The sequence below is a fragment of the Bison bison genome, unplaced genomic scaffold, assembly GCF_000754665.1.
Source record: "Bison bison bison isolate TAMUID 2011002044 unplaced genomic scaffold, Bison_UMD1.0 scf7180017864068, whole genome shotgun sequence".
NCBI lineage: Eukaryota > Metazoa > Chordata > Mammalia > Artiodactyla > Bovidae > Bison > Bison bison.
Genome location: NW_011494640.1, coordinates 7,982,907 through 8,008,780, shown reverse-complemented (window position 1 = coordinate 8,008,780; position 25,874 = coordinate 7,982,907). Strand labels below are relative to the sequence as shown.

Sequence of the window (25,874 nt, the reverse complement as noted above, 5' to 3'; positions counted from 1 at the left end):
CCACCACAGCCACCACTTCAGACACCACTACAACCCCCACCACAGCCACCACCACAGCTCCCACCACAGCTCCCACTACAGCCCCCACCACAGCCACCACTGCAGCCAACATCACAGCCCCTACCACAGCCACCACCACAGCCATCACCACAACCTCCACAACCACAGCAGACCATGGTGTCAGTAGAAAGGACTCAGGAGAGGTAAGGAGGGAGACTCAGGAGGGGAGGGAGGTCTGAAGCTTCCTTCCGCTGGAGGAAGCCCTTGTTACTCTGTTTGGCTTGGCCTTGACCCAAGCACATGACTAGTTCTCTGTTGTTTATCTCAATTTCCCTGGGAGAAGTTTACAGTGCCTCTGGTTTACTTCCTTAAGGACTTATGGCCTCACGAAATAGCTTATTTCAGTTCTGAATTTATTTGTTTTAGGAGCATATTTAGAATAGGATTATGAGGGTCTGAAATACATTACTGTCATCTTTATTTTCTGTTCAATCCATGCAAGTCTGACTCAGAAGTCTTAACTGAATTGTAAAATGAATAAAATTGTGATATTTAATCTTTCCCATCTTTTGTTCAGTGTCTTCATTGATCCTTTAAGAGATGAAGCAAAGAAATACTTTCTGAGGCTGATGTCTCTACCAATAAGAGGCCTCAAACTTAACATTTCCAAAACTTCCTGTGTCTCACATAAAAGGAGAAGAATAATCTGTGCGTCTTCCCCATTCTTTTCCAGGCTTTCTACTGTCCCTGGTTAGTGTTCAGATTCTACAAAGAAGGGATTCACTCCAAAGCAGGCAAAAAGAAGACTCTTTCAGAAGCGCAGGACTTTGGGTCACAGGCTCAGGATTCAGAGCAGCTGGTGCACAGAAACCACGTGTGATCCCACAGCAAGAATGAGATCCACAGATGGACCCATGGCTGAGCCTATCAGCCCAGGAACAGGAAGCATCTTCTTCCCCAGAGAATGGTGGCTTTCTACCCGGGCACACAAACAGGATGGAGCTTCCCAGGTGGAACTACTGGTAAAGAACCTGCCTGTCAACGCAGGAGACACAAAAGACACGGGTTCAGTCCCTGGGTTGAGAAGATCCCCTGGAGAAGGGCATGGCACCCCATTCCAGTATTTTTGCCTGGAAAATTCCATGGGCAGAGGAGCCTGGTGGACTACAAGTCCATGGGGCTGCAAAGAATTGGACACGACTGATGTGACTTAGCATGCAGGCATATAAACAGATGGCAGGAGCAGTTGGAAAACAGAGTCAATATAATTTTTCATTTGACAAATTAAATATGTGTTACCTTTGAAACACAACAAAATACAAATAAATTTTGGCTTTAAGCCACAGACCCTCAAGGAAACTGCACTAGAGTGGGCACTTGTGTACAAACAAGCCAGTTCAGTGACACGAGCTGAGTCCTGGTTTATAAAGTCAAGTCCCAGGAAGACTTCCCTGTCAGTCCCATGGCTGGAACTCCACACTTCCACTGTAGGGTCACAGGTTCGATCCCTGGTTGGGGAACTAAGATCCCACGTGCTGCATGGTATGGCCAAAGGTCAAAGTATTTTTTTCACATGCTTAAAACTTAACTTTTTTGGGAAAAAAAAAAAAAACTTCAAAATTAAAAAAAAAAACACTTCAAAATTACCTACAAAATTAACAGAAAATCAAATTATAATTAATGACCATTGTAAATTAAAATTATTTAAGTAAAGCTAAAATATGTGTATCTCTACATCCTGACCCATCAACAGAATACCCAAACACAAAGCATTAGTGATTAAATTCAATTGTCTTTGATATTTTGCCAAAAGTAACACATGTATACAAATTTTTATATGGTTTTTATGATGGTACATTTGACCAGGCAAAAGAATGAAGCACATTATAGCAGTTTCTTAGCATAATTTGTTGCTTTACAGTATTGCAACTATACAGTCTGAAGTTCCATATGTTCTCAAATCCCAGCCCTGCAAATGTTAGGGCTTTGCTACATGCAGACAAAAGCAGAGAGCATCCAAGCCAAGTACAAAAGAGGTACACAGAGATTAGGGCAGGCTCAGGACAATCAGGGTATGTGTGTCTAGAATGGAAGGAGCAGAGAGGAGCAGGGGTGGCAGGGGCCACAGTCAAAGAGGCCTGGAAAAAGCCACTCTTTTTTTCTTTTAATACTGTTTTTTAAAATTTAACTTAGTAATTTATTCTTTTTTTTTGACTGTGCTAGGTCCTCATCGCTGCCTGCAGATTTTCTCCATTTGTGGAAAGCGGGGCCCACTCTCTCATTGTGGTACATGGACTTCTCATCGCGGTGGCTTCTGTTGTTGCAGAGCACAGGCTCTAGGCTTCACGGGCTTCAGTAGCTGTGGCACACAGGCTTAGTTACCCCTCAGCATGTGGAATCTTCCAGGACCAGGGATCAAACCAGTGTCCCTGCAATGGCAGACAGATTCATAACCACTGGACCAGCAGGGAAGTCCTGAAAGTCCCTCTTTATTGTCTGGCTGACCCAGTGGGGACTGGCAGCCCCGAAAGTTGAGGTGTGGGAGGAGGAAGCCCTAACAGTGAAGAGGTGAACTGTTCTTCTGCAGGCCAGTCGGTTAGGATGCTCAGAACCATGCCTCCTGGGAGAGGAACCAGAAGATGCTGTGCCCCTTCAGTTGAAGGACGGGAGGTAGGGTTTGGAGAAGTCCAATGCAAATCCTGCTTTCATATGGAGTTGCATCCCTTTTAGAGCAGTGGGGTTTTGTTACTGTTCTTCTCTGAAGCACCTGAGGCAGAAAAATATTAAGAAAAAAAAGAACGTATTATTTAAAATATAATATCTGGTCATTTCTTGCTTGTTCAAGGGATGCTGATGGATAGAATATCCTTCAGGGGAATGCTATGGAGTGTGAAATTGGGAAAAAGTCCTGATATAGTAGGAAAATGCACTGGGAGGCAGGAGGCAAGGTGGCCCCTCTATACGGTGGGCTTCTGCTGGTTCCTTGCTTCCTGTGTTTTACTCACCAAATTTCTTCTTCACATCTTATGTTGCTATGATGTAGTGGTCATTCCCTGATCCTCTATCACATTCCACATTTCATTGTCTGAGAACATTTCTCGCAGAAAATAAACATAGCTTTTTTAAAAAAAATTTTTTTTTATTGGATTGTAGTTGATTTACAATGTTGTTTTTTCTGCTGTATAGCAAGGTGAATCAGTATACACATATCCACCGTCTTTTAGATCCTTTTCGCATAGAGGTCATTACAAAGTATTGAGTAGACTTTTCTGTGCTGTACAGTAGGTCTTCATTAGTTATCTGTTTTACACATTGTGTTATTGTTGTTGTGCAGTTGTTAAGTTGTGTCCGACTCTTTGCGACCCATGGACTGCAGCACTCCACGTTCTCTTGTCCTTGGCTATTTCCCGGAGTTGGCTCAAATTCATGTCCATTCAGTTGGTGATGCCATTAACCATTGCATCTTCTGCCACCCTCTTCTTCTTTTGCCTTCCATCTTTCCCAGCATCAGGGTCTTTTGCAATGAGTCAGCTCTTCGCGTCAGGTGACCAAAGTCATGTAGCTTCAGCTTTAGCTTCATCAGTCCTTCCAATGATGTTCAGGGTTGATTTCCTTTAGGACTGGTATCATTGAAATCAGTCCTTTAGGACTGACTGTTTGATCATCATTTGAGAGTCCTAGGGACTTTCAAGAATCTTCTCCAGCCCCACAATTTGAAAGCATCAGTTCTTTCAGTGCTCAGCCTTCTTTATGGTCCAACTCTCACATCCATATATGACCACTGGAAAAACCATAGCTTTGACTATATGGACCTTTGTTGGCACAGTAATGTCTCTGCTTTTTAATATGCTGTCTAGGTTGGTCATAGTTTTCCTTCCAAGGAGCAAGTGTATTTTAATTTTATGGCTGTAGTCACCATCAGAACTGATTTTGGAGCCCAAGAATATAAAGTCTGTCACTGCTTCCACTTTTTCCCCTTCTCTATACCATCAAGTGATAGGATTGGATGCCATAATTTTTTGAATGTTGAGTTTTAAACGGGGTTTTTCACTCTCTTCTTTGACCCTCATCAAGAGGCTCTTTAGTTCCTCTTCACTTTCTGCCATTAGACTGGTATCATCTGCATATCTGAGGTTGTTGATATTTCTAATAGAGTTGTTTATTACATATCTACTATAAATAATCATGAGTGAAATCACAGCAAGTTCTCTCGTCCACCAAGGTAGTTTTCCATACGGCTTCTAATCTAGTGCAGATTAGATGTAGAGGATCTGACTGTGGTTTTGTATAGTAGAACCACATGTGATGATGTTTGTAGTAGTCTTTAGAGTCATGAAATTATGTAAGTCATTAGGGAATTGGTTGAAGTGTAACTCATTGATTAATTCAATTCATTCAGCAAGTGTTTGCTTGAGAATCTACTATGTGAAAGGCCTGTTCTAAAAGCACATGGGGTCCATCAATGAATGAACACAACACAAATCCTTGCACCCTTGACATTTCCATGAGTATGGGAGGAAACAGAAAATAAATATAGTGGATAAGTATTGAGTACATTAGAAAGTGCTAAATTCAGTGGAAAAGTAAAGGAAAATTAGAAATGTGGTATGGTTTTATAATTTCACATTAAATCATATCCATACTATGTGCTATCTGCAGCTATTAGAAAATCAGATAAATGCATATGGACACAATGGAAGAGCTCTAAGAGGAAGAGGAAAAAAGCAAATTACAGAACAGTTTGCTGGGAACTCATGCAGACATGCATGTGCGCATATGTCTGAGAAGATCTTAGGAGATATACAACAAAACACACTTGTGCAAATCTCCCATATCCCCACTACCCAAACTGCAGCAGACACTATATAGCTCGCTTTGTCCTGGGTGGGTTTTTTTCCAAGCCCTCCTTTCACTGAGGGTGACCCTTTGAGGGTCCGCATTTCCAACAGTGGTCTCTGCTTCAGTTCCCCTTTGCCCAACCATTCTGCTGCATGTCAAATTTGTAGAGCCTTCTTCCATTTCTTGCCCTGAGAGCTGCCTTTATTCTCATGAGTCAACTCTACACTTAAAGGGGAGCTTTTTTTTCATTTGTGCAGAATCTAAATGTTTTGCAGAGGGAAGGTTTGGGGGGATAGCTAGCCTACCATATTGCCAGAAATGAAAATGATCAATAGAATTTCCAAAGCAGCTGTAAAAAGTTACAGTTTAAGACAAAAAAAAAAGTTACAGTTTAAGACAACAATTAATTTATTCTTTCCCTATCTGTTCTTGAAAGGAATATATTGACAATAGGATGCCACATTATGGGAGGAAAGTCTTTGCCTATCAAAATATTAGCAGAGATGCTTAGAGAAGATGATGGAGCCCTCCAGTATGTCATCAGGAAAAACATGCCATAACCCTGCAATCAAATCTGACTTATTTGTTGTTCTAGAAATGAGCACACAGAAGTAATTATAACATGCATTTTACTAACTATAAAACAAAATAATTATTAGGCATTACTTTTAGCTTCATTTTTAAAGATCGGGTTGCAGTCAAACTTGTTACTAAATTATTTGCTGTGAAACTTCAGTTCCTGTTTAGATAGATTCAAGCTTTTTTCCCCATACCAATTCTTCCTGGATAATGAAGACCTACAGTATTCCCATTTACAAAAAGAGGATACAGAGACTCAAGAAGGTCAAGTACTTTGCCCAGCATACCCCAAGCAGTGACCTAGAGCCAGGTTTCTAGGCCAGGTCTCAGTGAAGTCAGGCTGAGGCCCTGTCCCTTCCGAGCATGACGCCAGGGAGGGGCAGCAGCACCAGCAGCATCGCTCCAGCCCACCTGCCCCATGACTTGTTCCCCTTCCTGTATCTAATCTTCTCTCCCAGACCTGGGCCTCCCGCTCCATTTGGCCTCAGGATTCAGGATGTAGTTTTAGGTCTGCTTTCCAGGTTTCCATCCTCAGGGCAAAAACATGCTCCATGCCCCACCCCTCCCAACTCCAGGTGAGAGACCACTAGTCCAAGTGGGACCTGATTCGAATGGACCAGTCTCCCTCTGGGCCCAGAGCTGACAGGTGAAGGCTGTGTGAGTGCTGGATGTCATGTTTCATATTCTGTTCCTGTGACATCATCGTGATTAGCTGAAACCTTGACCTCAGCAACTTCAGTGGAGTGCCTACGTCAGTGGGTGAGCTGGCTGGTCATTACAGACTGTGGCTGCCCTGTTTCCTTTGATCTCTGCCTGCCTATGGGTCCCCTTGCCCCGTTACCTGGGTTCCTGCCACAGCTCTATCACATGTTCAAGACGCAATGACTCATGATTTCTTATCACTGTTAATGTAGTGATATACTATATGACAGTATTATAAGGTAATTTCTAGACTTTGTTTCTCTACACGAAGACTATCTTTCTTTTATGGAAGATGGAGAAATCAGCTTTTCTGAGCACACAGAAGGTAAACAAACATACAGTATTAGAATTAAGGCCAAAATTTCCAGGAGTGAATTTAAACATGAGACTAAATTATCCATAATTGTGCAGATCCAACTGCTAGGGACATGCAGTATTGTCTTCAAATTAGATTTCATCCCACTAAAAACCACTAGTTGTCTATCTTGTTTATATAGATTCCCAAGAAAAGAGGGTGTTCAAACTCTTTCTGCAATCAGGGATTTTTTTTTTCCCCATGTCACTAACCTAAACACTTCCGTAGTTTGAGTTTAGATGGAAAACATCTGGCAAATGCAAGAAATTAAAAAGAGCCCTTCAGATGTTGACAAATAGTTACTATATCGGAATTCCCTCATAGCTCAGTTGGTAAAGAATCTGCCTGCAGTGCAGGAGACCTGGGTTTGATTCCTGGGTCAGGAAGATACCCTGGAGAAGGAAATGGCCACCCACTTCATGGAGAATCCCATGGATACAGGAGCCTGGCAGGCTACAGCCCATGGGGTCACAAGAGTCGAACACGACTTAGCCATTTTCTTTTCTTTTCTAGAACATGTTATTCATACCCTCATTATTATTTAACTTATTTATTTACTTACTTTTTAAAAATTTAATGAGCTGTTTACTTTGTAATGCCCTTGGAAAACCACCCTTGCTCCAGCAGCTGTGACCTAATAAGTGCCCAAATTATTTTTCTCCAGAACCTTTGGCCATGCCTAGAGGCTTGGATCATAATCACGTCTCTCTCTCTTTTTAATTTAAATTTTAATTCATTAATTGGAATATACTTGCTTTACAATGTTGTGTTAATTTCTGCTGTATGAACATCCATATGAATCAGCTATATGTATACATATATCCCCTTCCTCTCAAGCCTCCTCTCAACCCCCCTCCATCCCACCCCTCTAGGTACTTACTTATTTATACTTTCTTAGCTCTGTTTCTTCAATTCAGTCTTGCCCATTTTTCCCTTTTCCTATTTAATTCTCTCCCTCATCTTAACTCCCCAGTGCCTTCTCAGAGCTTTCAGAATAAAATCCAGACTTATAGTGTTTCACAAGGCCATTTTTGGGGTGTGTGAGAATCAACTCTTCAGTCTCCCCGCTACCACACCATTTCCCCTTCCTCCTGCCCTGTCGGGCTCTCTTTCTCCAATACATGTGTTCCCACCTCAGAACTCTGCACTCATGGTTTATTTCAGCTGGAATTGAATCAGGAAAAGAGAAACCACTCTAATGATTGCTTTTGAAGGAGAGAAAGATGCCATTTAGGGGATCCAATGTGTTGGTTGAAAGGATTATAAAGGATTAGCTTTGCAGACACAATTGAGCATCACAGGCCTATGGAGCTCAGGGAACTGCTGCTGATGGGTACAACTGCCAAAGGGGCAACTGGCAGGGATTTTGAGCTACAGCACATGAAAGACCAAACCTTGCCCCGAGGAGGAAGCATATGGACCTGTCTGGCCTCCTCCCACAGTGCCGTGGGTGTGTGGGTGGGTGGTGCGGGAAACAGTTCCCGGCCCTCTGGCACCTGTGGTGGCGGGTTGGGGATGGGGTTTGGGGCTGAAGCTGAAAGAGAACAACCAACAGAGATGTTCCTTCAGCTTCAGCCCACCAGCCCAGAGGCCCTCTCTTCTCATCCAATCAGCTTTCTAGAGTCTTTAACCCCTCCCTCACCCAGTAACTCTTGCTTAGAAGTCCTGACTTCCCTCAGAACTTAGATCAGTTCAGTTCAAGTCACTAAGTCATGTCTGACTCTTTGCAACCTCATGGACTGCAGCATGCCAGGCTTCCCTGTCCTTCATCATCTCCTGGAGTTTACTCAAACTCATGTCCATTGAGTTGATGATGCCATCCAACCATCTTGTCCTCTTTCATCCCCTTCTCCTCCTGCCTTCAATCTTTCCCAGCATCAGGGTCTTTTCTAATGAGTAGGCTCTTGCATCAGGTGGCCAAAGTATTGGAGCTTCAGCATCAGTCTTTCCAATGAATATTCAGAGTTGATTTCCTTTAGGATTGACTAGTTTGATCTCCTTGCTGTCCAAGGGACTCTCAAGAGTCTTCCCCAGCACCACAGTTCAACTCTTCAGTGCTCAGCCTTCTTTATGGTCCAACTCGTACATCCATACATGACTACTAGAAAAACCATGGCTTTGAGTATACAGACCTTTGTCGGCGAAGTAATGTCTCTGCTTTTTAATATGCTGTTTAGGTTGGTCATAGCTCTTCTTCCAAGGGGCAAGTGTCTTTTAATTTCATGGCTTCAGTCTCTGTCTACGGTGATTTTGGAGCCCAGGAAAATAGAGTCTGTCACTGTTTCCATTGTTTCCCCATCTATTTGCCATGAAGTGATGGGACCAGATGCCATGATCTTAGTTTTTTAAATGTTGAGTTTTAAGCCAACTTTTTCACTCTCCTCTTTCACCTTCATCAAGAAGCTCTTTAGTTCCTCTTCACTTTCTGCCATAAGGGTGGTGTCATCTGCATATCTGAGGTTACTGATATTTCTCCCAGCAATCTAGATTCCAGCCTGTGCTTCATCCAGCACATCATTTTGCATGATGTACTCTGCATGTAAGTTATTAGTGATCATACATTTTTCCTTGTGTATTTTCTGTCTTCCACCACTATATATGTATATATAGAATTGCAGTGATATACAAGGAAACACAGGAGAGGTGTGTTTGATCCCTGGGTTGGGAAGATCTCCTGGAGGAGGAAATGGCAACCCACTCTAGTATTCTTGCCTGGAAAATTCCATGCAAGAGGAGGACAGCAGGCTACAGTCCATGGGATCGCAAAGAGCTGGACACAACTGAGCAACTGAGCATGCACACAGGCACAACTGGAGACTCTGTACACACATTAGATCCTGCACCTTGTAGACACAGAACTCAGTGTGTAGACCTAGGGCTCACAACAGTGCCTGCCATAGAGCAGAAACAGGAGAAACAGTGTCCTTCCCCCACCGCTTCCTCACAGCCACATCTAGAAGGATTCTATTAAGACAGCAGTCCAAACAGTCCGGGCTGGCTTTCCAAGACAAGTGAGCGTGGTGGACCCACTGTGAGAAGAGCGTGGTTGTGACTGCCTCCTTGGGCGTTCTCATCAACTATCCATCCTTTGTCTGCATGCTTGCTCGCCTGCAAGACTTCTGCTGGTGCTTGTGGAAGCTGAGAGTCCCTCCTGGTCATCCTTTAGGGTCTGTCACTCACAGCTTCATGGAGAGAGGAGCCCTGGAAGGTACTGGCAGGCAGAGAAGAAGTTTGAACCTAGGTTCTGCCTTTTCTGGTTACGAAACTCCAGGATTTGTTTTACATCTCTGAGGCTCAGCCTCCCCATCTGACGCCTCTTCCCATTGCATCAAAAAGTATGATCTGGTACTGTGTATGCGGCTAGTTGCTCAGTCGTGCCTGGCTCTTTCTGACCCCATGGACTGTAGCCCACCAGCTCCTCTGTCCATGGCATTTCCCAGGCAAGAACACTGGAGTGGTTTGCCGTGCCCTACTCTAGGGGATCTTCCTGTCTTCCGTGGCTCCTGCATCGACAGGCAGATTCTTTACCCCTGTGCCACCTGGGAAGCCAGGTGGTCTGGTACTCCCAGACCAGATAGTACTGGTACTATCACTATTTCTCCTTACTCTACAGAAAGGGACAGCAAACTATGGCCCCAGGCCAGTTCTGTCCTTGGCCTGGCTTTGTGCTGTCCCTTAGCTCAGAATAGTTTTTATATTGTAAAAGTAAAAATATGCAGCAGAGATGGTAGATCACCACAAAGCCTAACCAATTTACTACCTGCCCCTTGACAGGAAAAGTCTGTGACGCTGCTCTAAAGGTCTAACTTCCCTTAGACTGTTTTGTGGTTTACTCGATTGATTAGAATGAGACTAAGACTTTTTTCTTAATTAAGAAAGCATGATTGTTGTTCTGGAGATTTTCCATAAACTGATAAAACAGAGATACGTAAGCCAGTGGAGTAGGTCTCGAGGAACCAATGACCAATTGATGTTGTATTCACCTCTGTCATCCTCCTGGGATTTATACTATCTAGGTGTGTCTAGGAATACATAGATTAGCTATAAATATGCCTTAATAGCACCTCTCTGGGAACATTAGATGGATTATCAGGTAATGATTGATCTTGGAGAATTTCCAAGGTAACATTTACAGCTTTTGCTGTAATATTACATACATAAAATATGTCAACCCAAGGCCAGCTCATTCCGAGGAAAGTAGAGTCCAAGGGTGGAATCCACCCAGCCTGCCCTCCACCCTGACCACTTCTGCGTCTTCCGGCCCACTTCCTGTTTAGCCCTCCACTCCATGCCCCACTCTGCCCCAAGTCTGCAAGGCACACATTTGCAGGGGGGCGTGATCAGGTAGAGGGCATCCATCCCTCCAGATTCTATCTTGATCCTATCAGATCCCACAGACATTTCTCCTGCCACAGCTGTCCTTGCTACTTGGAAAAAACCTTCTGGACTCAAGTTTAACAGTAGTTGAATTATCTGGGGAGAAGTCTGTTACATAGACAGGTAAATCTGTTGATGGAGTCCTGGGTAAAAAGACGTTTTAATAATTGCTGTTGTTTAGTTGCTAAGTCATATCTAACTCTTTGTGACCCCACGGACTGTAGCCCGCCAGGCTCCTCTGTTCATGGAATTCTCCAGGCAAGAATACTGGAGTGGGTTGCCATTCCCATTTCCTTCTCCAGGGGATTTTCCTGACCCAGGGATCAAATCTGCATCTCCTCTGTCTTCGGCATTTCCTGCATCGCAGGCAACTTCTTTACCACTAAGCCGCGTGGGAAGCCCATTTTAATAACATGCTCACTTCAAAGGGCTTTTCCGGTCACTCCACCTGGGTCCTCTCTGGACCCTTTGTCCCATAGCATTCACCCACGCCATCCATCTTTGCTCCTGTCCTTGGGATTTCTCTGAGAATCCAGCATTGTTATTGTTACTTTCTACCACTATATGAGGTAGAATGTTTTTGTTTTCCCGTACACTCTCACAGTCAGACTCTTTAGTCCAGAAGCCAAGAGATGCTTCAGTGTCATGGGTTCCACCCTCGTTGGAAAGCAATAGTGGTTACAAGGAACCAAAAATCTATTTTGGTTCCAACAGTGGGAGTGCTAGGAAGGAGAGGCTTAGGACAGGGGGAGCTTAACCAAGTTTGCAGGTTCAGGAAGGTTCCTCTGGAGGAGACAACTACAGGCTAAAGTCTGAACAGGAGCTGGCCACTCAGCCTGTGGGAGTGAGAGCATTCCAGGCAAAGACAAGAACAGAAACTGAGGTAGGAACGTTCTAGAATCAGAGGACTTGAGGGAAAGCTGGAGATTACGGACTGTGGAAAAAGAAAGGGAGATGCTTGCAATGAGACTGCAGGGGTGGCAAGGAGCAAGTCTTATCCAGCATTGCAGGACCAGTGAGAATCCTGATCCTTCTCCTGGAATGTGTGTGTGTGTGCGCACACATGCGTGCTCAGTTATGCTCAACTCTTTGTGACCCCATGGACTGTAGCTCACCAGGCTTCTCTGTCCATGGAATTTTCCAGGGAAGAATACTGGAGTGGGTTGCCATTTCCTACTCCAGGGATCTTTCTGACCCAGGGATTGAACCCACATCTCTTGTGTCTCTTGCATTGGCAGGCAGGTTCTTTACCGTTAACACCACCTGGGAAGTCCCCTTTCTCCTGGGACAGCAGGTATACTCTTGGCAGGGCAGTGAGTGGTCCCTTTGCTGCTGTGTGGAGAGTGGGTTGGAAAGAGATGGAGAGACAATGAGGAAGCCATTATGATAGGCGAGCAGGTGGGATGGATTGGGTGTAGGGGTAGAAATGGCTGTGGAAAAAAGTGAATGGACTAAGCATATGTTTAGGAGGACAGGTAAAGGAAGGAGGGGAGCAGTTAAGATTGCTCCAGGTTCTGAGTCACCAGGTGTGGGAAGTGACTTCGTTGTTGGGGTGGTTTTGAATGATTGGGCTGAGGTCACAGGGATGGGGCAGGCGGGACATGGCACAAAGCATCCAGCAACATGGACGGCAAGGAAGGGCCACTGAATGCTGTGACAGGCTCCATTAGAGTGGGCTGAAAAATGGAGGCGGGCGTTACATTGAGATTTCTCTTGGAGTCTCCAACCAAGAAGAGCCCTATCTCAGGCCTCAGAAAAGGGAAATGTCTTCAGTAATCACTCTGAAACTCCAGTCGATCAATCTGACTGGGCGTCTTACACCCTTAGGAGCTGGCCTAGAGACAGAGTTGTTATGTGTTTAATCTTTAATCTTATCCCTTTTACAGAAGAAAACTGTGAACCCAAGAGCCCTGCCCTTTACCATTAATCTCAATTTACGCTAAAGAGAAAATCAGAAAAAAATAATTACCAGAATAATTAGCTCAGAGCAAACAACATTCCGCCTATCCTAGGTAGACTGCTGTGATCACCACTGCCTGTTGGAGCCCCTGGAGGCAAAGGTCAGATTTATTCTGGTAACTGGACACAATTGGACCTTTGATCAGTGAGAGTAAAGAGAGAGAGAGAGAAGCGAGAAGCCTCTTTTCACAGAGATGACAAACACAGACACAGAAAGCCTGCTTAAAGGGCTATTAGAAATGTCACGCTACCCAAATACCTGCCTCACCTCCTGGTCACCAACATGGTCTGTAAGTTTCTCAGCAGAGCTTTGTTCCCTGAAGTAAGGGATTGTGAACCCATTAAAAACGGGTGCACACTCGAAGGACAGAGGATGAAGGAGGCATAATGACCGACAGGGAAAAGCACAGTAATGGTGGAATGAGAATCCAAGAGGGGCCCGCACAGCTCACCAAGAGAAGCTCCCACACGCTGCAACGAGAGAAAGCCCGTGGACCCCAATGAAGAATCCGTGCCCCGCAACAAAGACCCAACTCAGCCCCCCCATATAATAAATAAAAATAAATTTTAAATTTAAGAGTTAAAATTTTTAAAAAAAGAAAAAGAGAATCCAAGAGGAAAGGTAGGAAAGCCCAAGCCTGATCGGTTCAGTTCAGTTGCTCAGTAGTGTCCAACAATTTGCAACCCCATGGACTGCAGCAAACCAGGCTTCCCTGTCCATGACCAACTCCCGGAGCTTGCTTAAACGCGTGTCCATCAAGTTGGTGATGCCATCCAACCATCTCATCCTTTGTCGTCCCCTTCTCCTCCTGCCTTCAATCTTTCCCAGCATCAAGGTCTTTTCCAATGAGTCAGCTCTTCACATCAGGTGGCCAAAGTATTTGAGCTTCAGCTTCAGCATCAGTCCTTCCAATGAATAGTCAGGACTAATTTTCTTTAGGATGGACTAGTTGGATCTCCTTACAGTCCAAGGGACTCTCAAGAGTCTTCTCCAACACCACAGTTCAAAAGCATCAATTCTTCAGCGCTCAGCTTTCTTTATAGTCCAACTCTCACATCCATACATGATTACTAGAAAAACCATAGCTTTGACTAGACGGACCTTTGTTGACAAAGTAATGTCTCTGCCTTTTTAATATACTGTCTAGGTTGGTCATAACTTTCCTTCCAAGGGGCAAGCATCTTTTAATTTCATGGCTGGAGTCACCATCTGCAGTGATTTTGGAGCCCAAGAAAATAAAATCTGTCACTGTTTCCATTTTTTCCCCATCTATTTGCCATGAAGTGATGGGACAAGATGCCATGATCTTAGTTTTCTGAATATTGAGTTTTAAGCCAACTTTTTCACTCTCCTCTTTCACTTTCATCAAAGGGCTGTTTAGTTCTTCTTCGCTTTCTGCCATAAGGGTAGTATCTGCGATCATTGATATTTCTCCCGGAAATCTTGATTCCAGCTTGCGCTTCATCCAGCCTGGCATTTCACCTGATGTATTCTGCATATAAGTTAAATAAGCAGGGTGACAGTGTACAGCCTTGATGTACTGCTTTCCTGAAGACTTAGCACTCGTGCAAGCAAAACAGGGTTTTGGAGGCATAGTCTGAACAACTGTGCCCTTTTGTGGAGAAGGTGTTTTATGAGGGTTGCTTCACAAGGATGGTCAGGTTGTGCATGGCACACCTCTGAAACAATGTTTATTTCACAACCAGGGTCTCCTGCAGAGGCTCTAACTGCAATTTTCTGAAGGTGAGGTGCACTTGTCTGAGAGATGTAGCCATAGAACATACATTCCTACAATGCAAATTCCTACAGTGTCTTTTTAACTGTGCAGGACAACACACAATTGAGTGTTTGGGAGATAATTTTTAAATGTCAACAGTGGAAGTGTCTTTCATTCTAGTCTCTGCTTTAGAAACAAATAGAATAGAGGCTCAGGTCACGAGTCTCATCCACGCTGTTCCGGGCCAGTGAACATGGGCTTTTCAGATCCAGATGTTTTTCTGCTGTGCCAGAAGCTCAGCTTGCATCCGCTGAAATGGTTGGAGAGGAGAGGACTGGCCAGGGTAGAGATCCAGGGTTCTCTCTCTCCAAGCCAAGGTATGTGAGGAAGATGAACAGTCTTACATTGAGACTGAGAGTACAAACCCAGGGAATGGGTATATTTGTACCTCACACTGCTTGCATATGTGGATGTGAGTGCTGTGAATGGACAATGCAACTCACCCTTCCAAAAAAAGAATCTGAAAGTGCTTCAAGGCAATGAATTGGAATATGAAGAATCTAGGAGTACATCTTCATTTTCTAATTCATAATTTCAGTTTATGGAAACGTTCAGCTCCATTAGAAAGTAGAATTTTCTGTCTCTGAACTCTTGGATTTGGATTTTATCATGTCTGATTTTTTTGTTTTCATTTTCAAAGCTCTGGTTTGGGTAGTTAGTGTCGGCTATTCTGGACATTCAGGGCAATTGGATGTGTTTGCTTTGCCTCCCCCTCAATACTGAGGTCTTTCTGCATGAATGGCGTCACTTGGCTGAGCTTTAGCAGCTGTTGGAAGCTACGTTGTCAAATGCATCATACACACAAGGGGGCGGTGTGTGCTTAGGAGTCAACCTGGGCAAGGGCGAGACATTCACCCTCTGCAGCCATGTCTGGGTTAACTCCTGGACCTAAAAGGGATTCATAAAACAGGTTCTCGAGGGGCAAGATTGGCCCTAAACTTAATCAAAGAGGCCCCAACGTAAAGTCAGCGCAAGGAGACAGCCTGGCAGGTGCTGGGGAGGAATTCACATTCTTGTGTTTGGAATCATGGCACTGTCTGTGCAGCAATCTATGCTCATGATGGTGGTAATCGAGACACGGCCTTGTGGGGATATTCAGAAAAGTCAGACTTCAAGACTGCAGAGAGTCTGCCCCTGTCTCGATACCTGATCACAGAAACCTTATTCTGAGAAAATCTCTTCTTCATTTGTGGGAAACTTACTGCACACGTGCTATATGCCAGGCCTGACTGAGCCTTGGGACTCAAACAGCCTTGAGTCAGATAGCCCTGGCCGTAACCACCTAAAGCTTTCTCTCCAATAGGAGAGAGGAACGCGCAAACAGGACACAAATCATTAACTTCAGAAACATTCAGTGTTCCCATCTTGTAGTTTCTTTTCCTTCTCAGCTGGTCCCAACCAGCACCATTTACATTATCTATTCTTTTTTCTTTTTTATTAACAGAGCTATAGTTGATTTACAATATGACATAAGTTATAGGTAACATAGTTACAGTTACATAGTAACACTGTGAATCAGTAATGCTTCTGTGAACAGTGGGGTGCACGTATCTTTTTGAATTAGTGCTTTCATTTTCTTTGGATATATACCCAGGAGTAGAACTGGTGGGAATTATGGTCACCCTATTTTTTGCTTTTTTGAAGAACATTCATATTGTTCATATGCACAAATTTACATCCCCACCAACAGTGTACAAGGGTCCCCTTTTCTCCACATCCTCTCCAACTTTTGTTATTTGTGGTCTTTTTGATGATGGCCATTCTAACAGGTGGGGCTTCCCTGGTGGCTCAGTGGTAAAGCACCTTCCTGCCAATGCAGGAGATGCAGATTCGATCCTTGATCCAAGATGATCCCCAGAAGAAGAAAATGACAACCCACTCCAGTATTCTTGCCTGGGAAATCCCCTGGACAGAGGAGCCAGCTGGGCTACAGTTCATGGGGTCACAAAAAGTCGGACACAACTAAACTACTGAACAACAACAATGCTGACTGGTGTTCAATGGTATCTCATTGTGGTTTTGATTTGCATTTCTCTAATAATTAGTGATGCTGAACATCTTTGCCTGTGCCTGCTTGGCCAGCTGTATGTCTTCTTTGGAAAAATGTCTCTTCAGGTCTCTGCCCATTTTTTAATGGGGTTGTTTGTGTTTTTGAGGTTGGGTTGTATCAGTTGTTTACATATTTTGGATAGTGATCCCTTATCAGCCATATCATTTGCGAAAACTTTTTCCCATTCAGTACATTGTTTTTTCATTTTGTCGATGGTTTCCTTTGCTACACAGAAGCATTTAATTGGGTTACATTATGTATTCTTATTCTGAGAGAGAATGAGAGTCACACATTCAACTCCCAAGCATGGCTGCAGGCCACATTTTTAGAGATACCATCTGGCTGCAGTGGATCTGACAGTCTAGTGGAGAGTGGAGATTGCAACAGCCTTTTCCCAAATGAAAGGGGGTGATGGAAGCGTTTCATCATTGCCATGGAGATGGTCACTGGCCTGGCCTGTTCGCATTCAAATGATTTGGGGCTTTACTCAACAAAGTGATATTCATTGGAAGGACTGATGCTGAAGCTGAAGCTTCAATACTTTGGCCACCTGATGCGAAGAGCTGACTCATTGGAAAGGATTCTGATGCTGGGAAAGATTGAGGGTGGAAAGAGAAGGAGGCAACAGAGGATGAGGTGGTTGGATGGCACCACGGACTCAATAGATACGAATTTGAGCAAACTCTGGGAGATAGTGGAGGACAAGGAGCCTGGCATGCTGCAGTCCATGCGATCACAGAGAGCCAGACATGACTGAGCGACTGAACAACAAAGTGAACAATGCCCGCTCCCTCTTCCATGAAGCCACACCTAACCTATCTAACCAGAAGCGAGCTCTAACACTTCATACAGAGCTCTACATTCTGTACAACATGACACTGTTGGGGGAGATGATGGCTACTTCAGATCCCTGCCCATGGTATCCTGTTTTATCTCAGTACCAGCTTCTTCGTATCCTACCCTAGGGATCGAACCCAGGTCTCCCACATTGCAGGCAGATTCTTTACCAGCTAAGCCACAAGGGAAGCCCAAGAATACTGGGTAGCCTATCCCTTCTCCAGGGGATCATCCTGACCCAGGAATTGAACTGGGGTCTCCTGCATTGCAGGTGGATTCGTTACCAACTGAGCTATGGCGGAAGCCAGAGCCTGCTCAGCCATTATCTATTTGAAAAATTGGGATCTGAGGAAATGGGAAGCAGCTACAGCTGTTACACAAACCATCCCCCCTCCTTCACACACATATCACCTATTGGATGGTAGCACCACAAACCCTCCCCGTGAAAACCCTTTCATCATTCATGAATGGTGCAACCACAAAGTTCATAAGGCCATGTCATGACCAGCACTTGGCTTGCTTTCTCATCTGAGTTCAAGTTCCAGGTGTGCATGTTCAAGTTCAGGGTTTGTCATTGGTAGCATTCTTCCAAATAGGATCAAAGGTCCCAGCAAAGACAGGCATTGGCTGTGACCTGAAACACAAACCACATACATTTCTGCCAGGCAGTCCAGGAAAAGTGTACCTTTCTCCTCCCGCCAAGTGTTGCAGTGGGCAATTCTGCTACTATCCCCTTCTTCTACTTTCTGTTGCATTGCTCCATCTTCCAGTTTCCTGAGACAGTGGCATTCACAGCTCACCCCTCGCCCCGGGGCACTGGGAACTGCAGTGCAGTGAAAATTTCAGCCTGACAGCACTGTGCTTCCAACCAAAAGTGGAACTCAACTTTTACATCCATCAGTTTGGAAGAAATGAAAATAGAACTCCATGGGTAGGTGGATGTGGACGGAGACTAGGTTGCCCTGATTCCAAAAGGCGTTGATTGGTTGAGTAAATTGATGCTAAGATGGACGATATCATTCTAAACATGTTTAGCTTTCTGGTTCTAGCTCAGCTTGGGTGAACAGTCCAAATTCTGTCAGACGTGTTTTTCTTTGGCTGTCAGCAACGTGTCTGTTGCCAGGATTCTTCCTTCTCTCCATCAGGCATAATTTTCAGACTTTGCCTTTCCTGTCAGGAAAAGTTTAATTCATCATTTTCCTCAGGCTTTGAGAGAACTTCTTCAGAGGGAAAGTGGTGGTATGGAGTGACTTCATGACAAAAATAAATATTACAGCACTTTATTCATGTGTAATAAAAAATACTTATTTTTGAGTAGGTAGTACATTCAAAAAGTTCAAATGTGAGTACAGGGGAGAAAACTCCATATTCCTACTCCTGTTTCCCAGGCACCTGGTTCCTAGGAAAGACAGAGGCAGGGTCTTTCGTCTTCCTGGAATCGGTCTCCATATAAATTAGCAGAGATATTCTTCAGGTTGGCCTCCCAGGGGACTCAGTGGTAAAGAATCTGCCTGCCAACATAGCAGACCCAGGTCTGATCCCTGGGTCAGGAAGATCCTCTGGAGGAGGAAATGACAACCCACTCCAGGATTCTTGCCTGGAGAATCCTATGAAGAGAGGAGCCTGGGGGGCTACAGTCCATGGGGTCACAGAAGAGTCTGACACGCTTAGTGACTGAGCATGCATGCATGCATTCTTCATATGGCTTCTGAAAGTAACTTTTTCTAATTCCTATTTCAGATAATTCTGAAACCAATATATAAAATATACGTTAAATGTACCAAAATGGGTTGTCCAATGAAAGCCCTGAAGCTAGACCTCGTGATTTGTTTGGTGTTTGCTTTTATTGCTTTTATAGAAATGTGACTGAACTTGTAATTAGTCTGGAAGCGTTTTAGGTACTCTGGAGTTTGATAAGGCAAGTTTCTTTTTTTTTTTTAATTGGAATATAGTTGGTTTACAATGCTGTGTTAGTTTCAGGGGGTATTGCACAGCGATTCAGTGATATACATACATATATTCATTCTTTTTCAGATTCTTTTCCCATATGGGTTGTCACAGAATATTGAACAGAATTTCCTGAACTCTACAGTATGTCTTTGTTGGTTTTCTGTCTCATCCACAGTAGTAAATATGTGTTAATCCCAAATTTCTAATTTATCCCTTCCTGACTTACTCTTGATACAGCATGTTACTTCTCTCTTAATGTCCAGTTCATCATTTCCTAGTTTTGGCTACTACTCATATCCCTTTGAAACGGAGGGTAGGGCCTCAATTCTTGAAAATGAGAGAACAGATTTTTTTTTTAAGATGAGTTCTTTTGTTATTAAAACCCAAGGGAAAAGCTAGCTGGAGATCCACCTGGCCATATTCCAAGAGGGGACCCTTGGTCACTTGAGGCATATTTATTTTCTTTTTTTTAATCGGAGGATAATTGTTTCACAACATTGTGTTGGTCTCTGCGATGCATCAACATAAATCAGCCACAGGTACACGTATGTCCCCTCTCTCCTGAACCTCCCTCCACTTGGGCATATTAAATAATCCAGGGAATCGGCTGGGTCTGGAGGACACATCTGTTTTGCTCCTGAAGCTTAAAATGGGCTGGAACTACAGCAGCTGGTTGAGTGGCCTGATCTTCAATGAACAGGCCTGGCCTAGCCCCACCTCCACACAGCAGGTCTGCTCAGCTTCTTGCCAGAGGTCAGCACTCAGGCCCAGGGAACGTGTCACTCATCTTTCTCTTTGCCCTACTCCACCTCCTACCACGCCTAAGGGAAAGCTCTCCAGGCCTAGGAGTGGGTGCAATTTGTCTTTTAATTGCTCTATAGCCTCTAGAAGATAAACCTATACAAAGTAGGCCATCCTTAAATGTTGACTATCGTAAGGCAACAAATTAAAAAATAAATGTTTATAGCATGTACTGTTATTTTATTTTATCATTTTTAATTACAATTATTCACTTTGATCTAGATTACAAGATACCTGGTCACCGAATTGATTTTGCTGGGTACTTTTTGATGTCTGAGAGAGGAGTCTGATTTCCTTGCCTAGGGATTTGCCTCAGATGCTTTCAAATTCCCCTCCTCAGTCTATGGAGTGAAGGGGACTCTTGTGTATACAACACCCCCTCCCCCACCCCCTGCTGTGTTGGGTCTGGAAAGTGTTAGTCGCTCAGTCACGTTGACTCTTTGTAACCCCATGGACTGTAGCCCAACAGGCTCCTCTGTCCATGGGATTCTCCAGGCAAGAATACTGGAGTGGGTTGCTATATCCTCCTCCAGGGGATCTTCCCAACCCAAGGATTGAACCCAGGTCTCCTGCATCACCAGCAGATTCTTTACCTGGAAAGCTCTAACTTTTGGGTTGGCCAAAAATTACCTTGGGTCTTCTGTGAGCTGTTATGGAAAAATCCATCTGAGCTTTTTAGCCAACCCAATACTTGTGACCTGGTGACCAATCAAATGCTTCTAAAAAAGGTCTCAGCTTCCAAGATTTTATTGTATCAACCTTCTGACTAATTTCTCAACCTCTGCTGTGGTTCAGTCACTCATCTGACTGAAATGAAATATCCACTGAAAAGTTGATATTTTTGGTGTCTTGCAGTGGCCCAATATATCTCTCACATCATAGAGCCCCTCCTCCTTGTTGTTGCAGGCCATGAAGCTGGGGAGGGATCCCAGAGACAGAAGGGGAATCCTTTCCTTTGGATTTATTTAATGATATAAAATATACCTGTAGTCCTCAACGGGGATGTGGTTCTTCCTTCTTCATTCCCTTTGGTGACCGTGGAGGAGAAAGTGTATAGGACCTCCCGAGGAGAAATGATGGAGTGGAAAGACGTTGAGTCTTTCCAATATCATCCAAGTTGAATATTCCAGGGCAATAAATAACTCCACCAAGCCAGCCTTCCTCAAGAAGGCGCAGGTGTGGAATGAAATGACAAGCAGCTATGCCTGGGGCACAGCCAAACTAAGCCACTGCCTTCTTAGACACCTGTTCAGTTCAGTTCAGTTGCTGAGTCATGTCTGACTCTTTGTGAGGCTTTCCTGTCCATCACCGACTCCCGGAGCTTGCTCAAACTCATATCCATCAAGTTGGTGATGCCATCCAACCATCTCATCCTTTGTTATCCCCTTCTCCAGGCTTCAATCTTTCCCAGCATCAGGGTCTTTTCCAATGAGTCAGTTCTTCACATCAGGTGGCCAAAGTACTGGAACTTCAGCTTCAGCATCAGTCCTCCCAATGAATATTCAGGACTGATTTCCTTTAGGATTGACTGACTTCTCCACCTTTTGGTTAAGATCAAGTGTAGACCCCTGGGGCCTGAGTAATCCTTGAGACTTCCCGGTGTAGGCCCAAGGTTCTGGTTATTCTATTGTGACTGTGTTTTGACTCATCTGGTTCCCAGGCAAGCCAAGGCAAAAACGAACCTGCCAACTCCTACCTCAAATTCACTGAACAAGACGTGGAATTTCTTTCTTTCTTTCTTTCTTTTTGAGACATGGGATTTCTTTCTTTCTTTCTTTTTAATGAATTTATTTTTTAACTGAAGGATGATTGCTTTACAGAATTTTCTTGTTTAATGTCAAACATCAACATGACTCAGCCATAGGTATGTATGGGAGGGAGGCTCAAGAGGGAGGGGACATGGGTTTTCTTGGTGTTTGATTTGTTGTTCTCCAAGCAGAAGTTTCATTCCACAGGAGCATTTCTCAGCACCTGATCGCATTTGCATAACAATTTTTATGGAATCTACAACCAAAGCCTTGATATTGATCCCCCAGCTGAGTGGAATATCTACGCACATAACAGCCCAGAGTGCCCTGAATCCTACCCCTTATTTTGTTGGTGCTGCTCCCACTCAGATGGATCAGGTTAGAGCAAAGCCTCCTCCCCAGTAACCTGGTAGAGCAGGAGTCCTCCCAGCGATAGAGCAGAAAGCGCAAAGCATGGTACTTTGTGGAGACTCATTTCATTCTCATGTCTACTTGGATTCACCTCACTGTGGAGGCTTGGCGAGGCTCCCCCCAACTTCTGCCCCTCACTGTCAATCTCTATACCCTCACTTGGCTTTGTCTTTACTGCCTGTTTCCCCAACCAGTATGTGAGCCCCCTGCAAGCATAGAATTGGTCTGATTCACTTCCTGCTATTCTCCCAGTGCCTAAAACAGTGCCTGCCCCATTTGTGGGCACATAAAAATATTTGTTAAGCAAATAAGGAAACGCTACTAATGCCAGCACTGGGTCAGGCCCTGTCCACACACTGTACATTTAACACAAGTGAGTATCAGCTTCATCTTTCTACAGGTGAAGAAAATGAGGAGTCATGAGGTTAAGCCACTTACTCAAGGTCATACAGTTAGTGCAGAGTCAGCTTGGAATTTGAACCAGGAATGTCTGCCTCTAGGGTGCTATCCCTTCTCCTATACACAGAAACTAACGATATACATGGACTGTGAGTGTGTTCACTCTTCAAATGACCTTAGTTTTCTGCATGAGTAGAATGTAGGAAAATGGAAGGAATGGCAGAATATACATTGAAACTAAATTAGGAAACTAGGAGAACCCATGATGAGAGTCAGACTGAGCGACTTCACTTTCACCTTTCACTTTCCTGCATTGGAGAAGGAAATGGCAACCCACTCCAGTGTTCTTGCCTGGAGAATTCCAGGGATGGGGGAGCCCAGTGGGCTGCCATCTATGGGGTCACACAGAGTCGGACACGACTGAAGCGACTTAGCAGCAGCAGCAGCAGCAGCACAGTCTAATCCAAAATATTTTGAACCAAAATCAGACAATTCTCACTATCTCAGAGAGTTTAATTCATTTACTTACAGTTCTTCCATCATTTCATACGTATTGACTGAAGCCCTCGTATATGTATCTGGTTCTGTGCTAAGTGCTCAGAGAACAGCAGATAGGATCTTAGCCTCCCTTTGGTTTACTGTCCTCCAGAGAAAACAAACACACATAAATTTCTGATTACAGACTGAAGAATGAGGAAGAAACACACAGTGTTCTTGCAGGGCAGGTACAAGAGGGTTCTGACCTAGGCTGTGGGACAGGGAGGCAGGTCAGGGAAAGTTAGCCCATGGAAATAGTTTTAGAACAAAATTAATTCACCCTGGAGAACATCGTTGTGAAAGAAAAACAAACAGTAAACAAGCAGGACACACAACACAAAAATTACAGGAACTCTGACAAGAGGGAATGTGAAGCAGGTCTTTAGGTTCATGGCAGGAGCACTGAAGAGGAATGAAGGCTGGGGCTATATATTTGGAAGTCTTCAGCTTACAAAGGATACTTGAAATTGGGGGTGTTGATGAGATCACCTTAGAACAAGGGAATGGAGCCACCACTGAGCTTTAAGACAGTCTAGCATTGAGTGGCCAGAAAGAAGAGGAGGTGCCAGCAAAGCACACACGGGGGAAGGAGTCCAAGGAATGTGGCCTTGCTAAAGTCCAGGGGGGAAGACTCACTAGGAAGTCACCTGGGAGAAACGACAGTGCTGGGAGCCAAGGGAGCTGGGGCCACAGGTGACCTTACAGGTGGAATGGTGTGCGCGCGAGTCCAGTGAGAGCTGGTTCAGAGTGCGTGGGAAGGGAGGGGCAGGAGCCAGTGGAGACCAGCCTTCTGCTAACCTGGGTCCACGGTCCAAATCAGGCTGCAGGCTCAGTTCTAGAAACTTTCACAGGAACACAGTCCCCTACTCATCCACATACTTACTATTTGTTATGGGCTTCCCTGGTGGCTGAGTGGTAAAGAATCTGCCTGCCAATCCAGGAGACACAGGTTCCATCCCTTGGTTGGGAAGATCCCCTGGAGAAGGAAATGGCAACCCACTCCAGTATTCTTGCTTGGGAAATCCCATGGACAGAGGAGCCTGGCAGGCCATAGTTCATGAGGTCCCAAAAAGTCAAACATGACTTAGCGACTGAACAACAACCACCTCCACCACATACCCAATTCATATGTTGAAGTCTGAGCCCCAGTATCTCTGAATGTGACTGCACTGGGAGTTAGGGCCCTTAAAGACACGACAAAGTTAAAATGGGCTCTTCAGTGTGAGTCCTGATCCAATATGACTGGTGTCATTGTAAAAAGAGGCAATTAGGACACAGACCACACAGACAGAGAGATGGACTACCATGTGAAGACACATGGCCATCTACAAGCCGCAGAGGGTAGCCTCAGGAGAAACCAACGCCTCCAACACCTTGGTCTTGGCCGTTTAGTCTCCAGAACTGTGAGAGAACAACTTTCTGTTGTTTCAGCCACTCAGCCTGTGTCCCTTCAGCATGGCCACTGTAGGAGATTAACATATTATGTCTGGCTGTTTGAGGACTATGGGAGTTGTTAAGAGTTGAGAAATTACAGCAGTGGGCAAAGTGGAAAATATCTATTAGCTGGCCCTTTATGGAAAATGTTGGCTGACCCCAGCTGTAGACAACAGCTTCAGGGTCACAGAGCTGGTCCATTCCCAAGCCAGGGTTTGAACCCAGCTTGGCCCCCGTGAAGCCTGTGCCCTGGCCCCTAGAGCGCGTGGTCTCTTGTCAGGCGAGAGAGAGCCGAGTCAGCTGATTCTTTCATTTCCATCAGTTCATGCTCTGTCCCATGGGCAGCTGCTGTGGGGAAATGCTGAGTCATAAATAATTCTTACATTAATGCCAAGGCAGCCGGAAGGGAAATGTCAGTAGGAAACAGTATTTCAAATAAGTGCAAATTTCATAATTCAGCCAATTGCTTATACTATTTATCATAGCAATTTTGCCTTACTCTGAACGAGGGCAGAATTCTCAATGTGGAAGACACTTACCTTCATTTATTTGGCCCGGGTATAGATGTGATAGAAAAATGAAGGCATTCTTCCTGCCGTTTAGAACCGGCTGAATGCGCCAAAGCAAAGAGAGGAGCCAGCCATCCTCTTTACAAAATTTGACCTTTGTATCTTTTAATCACCCTATCCAGGTGCAGCCTTGTGACAGCCTCTGAGTTTATAATCGAAAGGCTCTGGGAAATTTCGATTCCTACTCAGCAGAATGGCTCATCAGTGTAACATTATCCTTTCAGAAGTACATCACACAGGGCTTCCCAGATGGCTCAGTGGGAAAGAATCTGCCTGCAATGCAGAAGACATGGGTTCAGTCTCCTATCTGGGAAGATCCCACATGCCTCAGAGCAACTAAGATTTTGATCCTGTGCTCTAGAGTCCAGGAGCCACAACCACTGAAGCCCTATGGCCCGTGCTCCGCAATGAGAAGCCAATGCAAAGAGAAGCTTGCGCACCGTGACTGGAGGGTCACTCCCACTCGCCACAACTAGAGAAAAACCCGTGCAGCAAAGAAGACCCAGTGCAGCTAAAAATAAATTAAAAATTTTTTAAAAGAAGAAGAAA

At 44.5% G+C, this 25,874-nt stretch overlaps 1 protein-coding gene across 2 annotated transcripts in view; it reads right to left on the bottom strand.

The window, feature by feature from the left end:
* The window catches only part of TM4SF20 (transmembrane 4 L six family member 20), a 47,554-nt gene extending 22,188 nt beyond the window's left edge, over window positions 1–25,366 (bottom strand). Inside the window, exon 1 of one of the 2 annotated variants that reach the window (XM_010837030.1) lies at window positions 25,296–25,366. In XM_010837030.1, the coding sequence (XP_010835332.1) occupies window positions 25,296–25,301 (6 nt within the window). In that variant the 5' untranslated portion in view covers window positions 25,302–25,366. The remainder of the gene's footprint in view (window positions 1–25,295) is intronic. The other variant, XM_010837031.1, reaches the window with a different exon arrangement.
* Window positions 25,367–25,874: the final 508 nt, after the last annotated feature.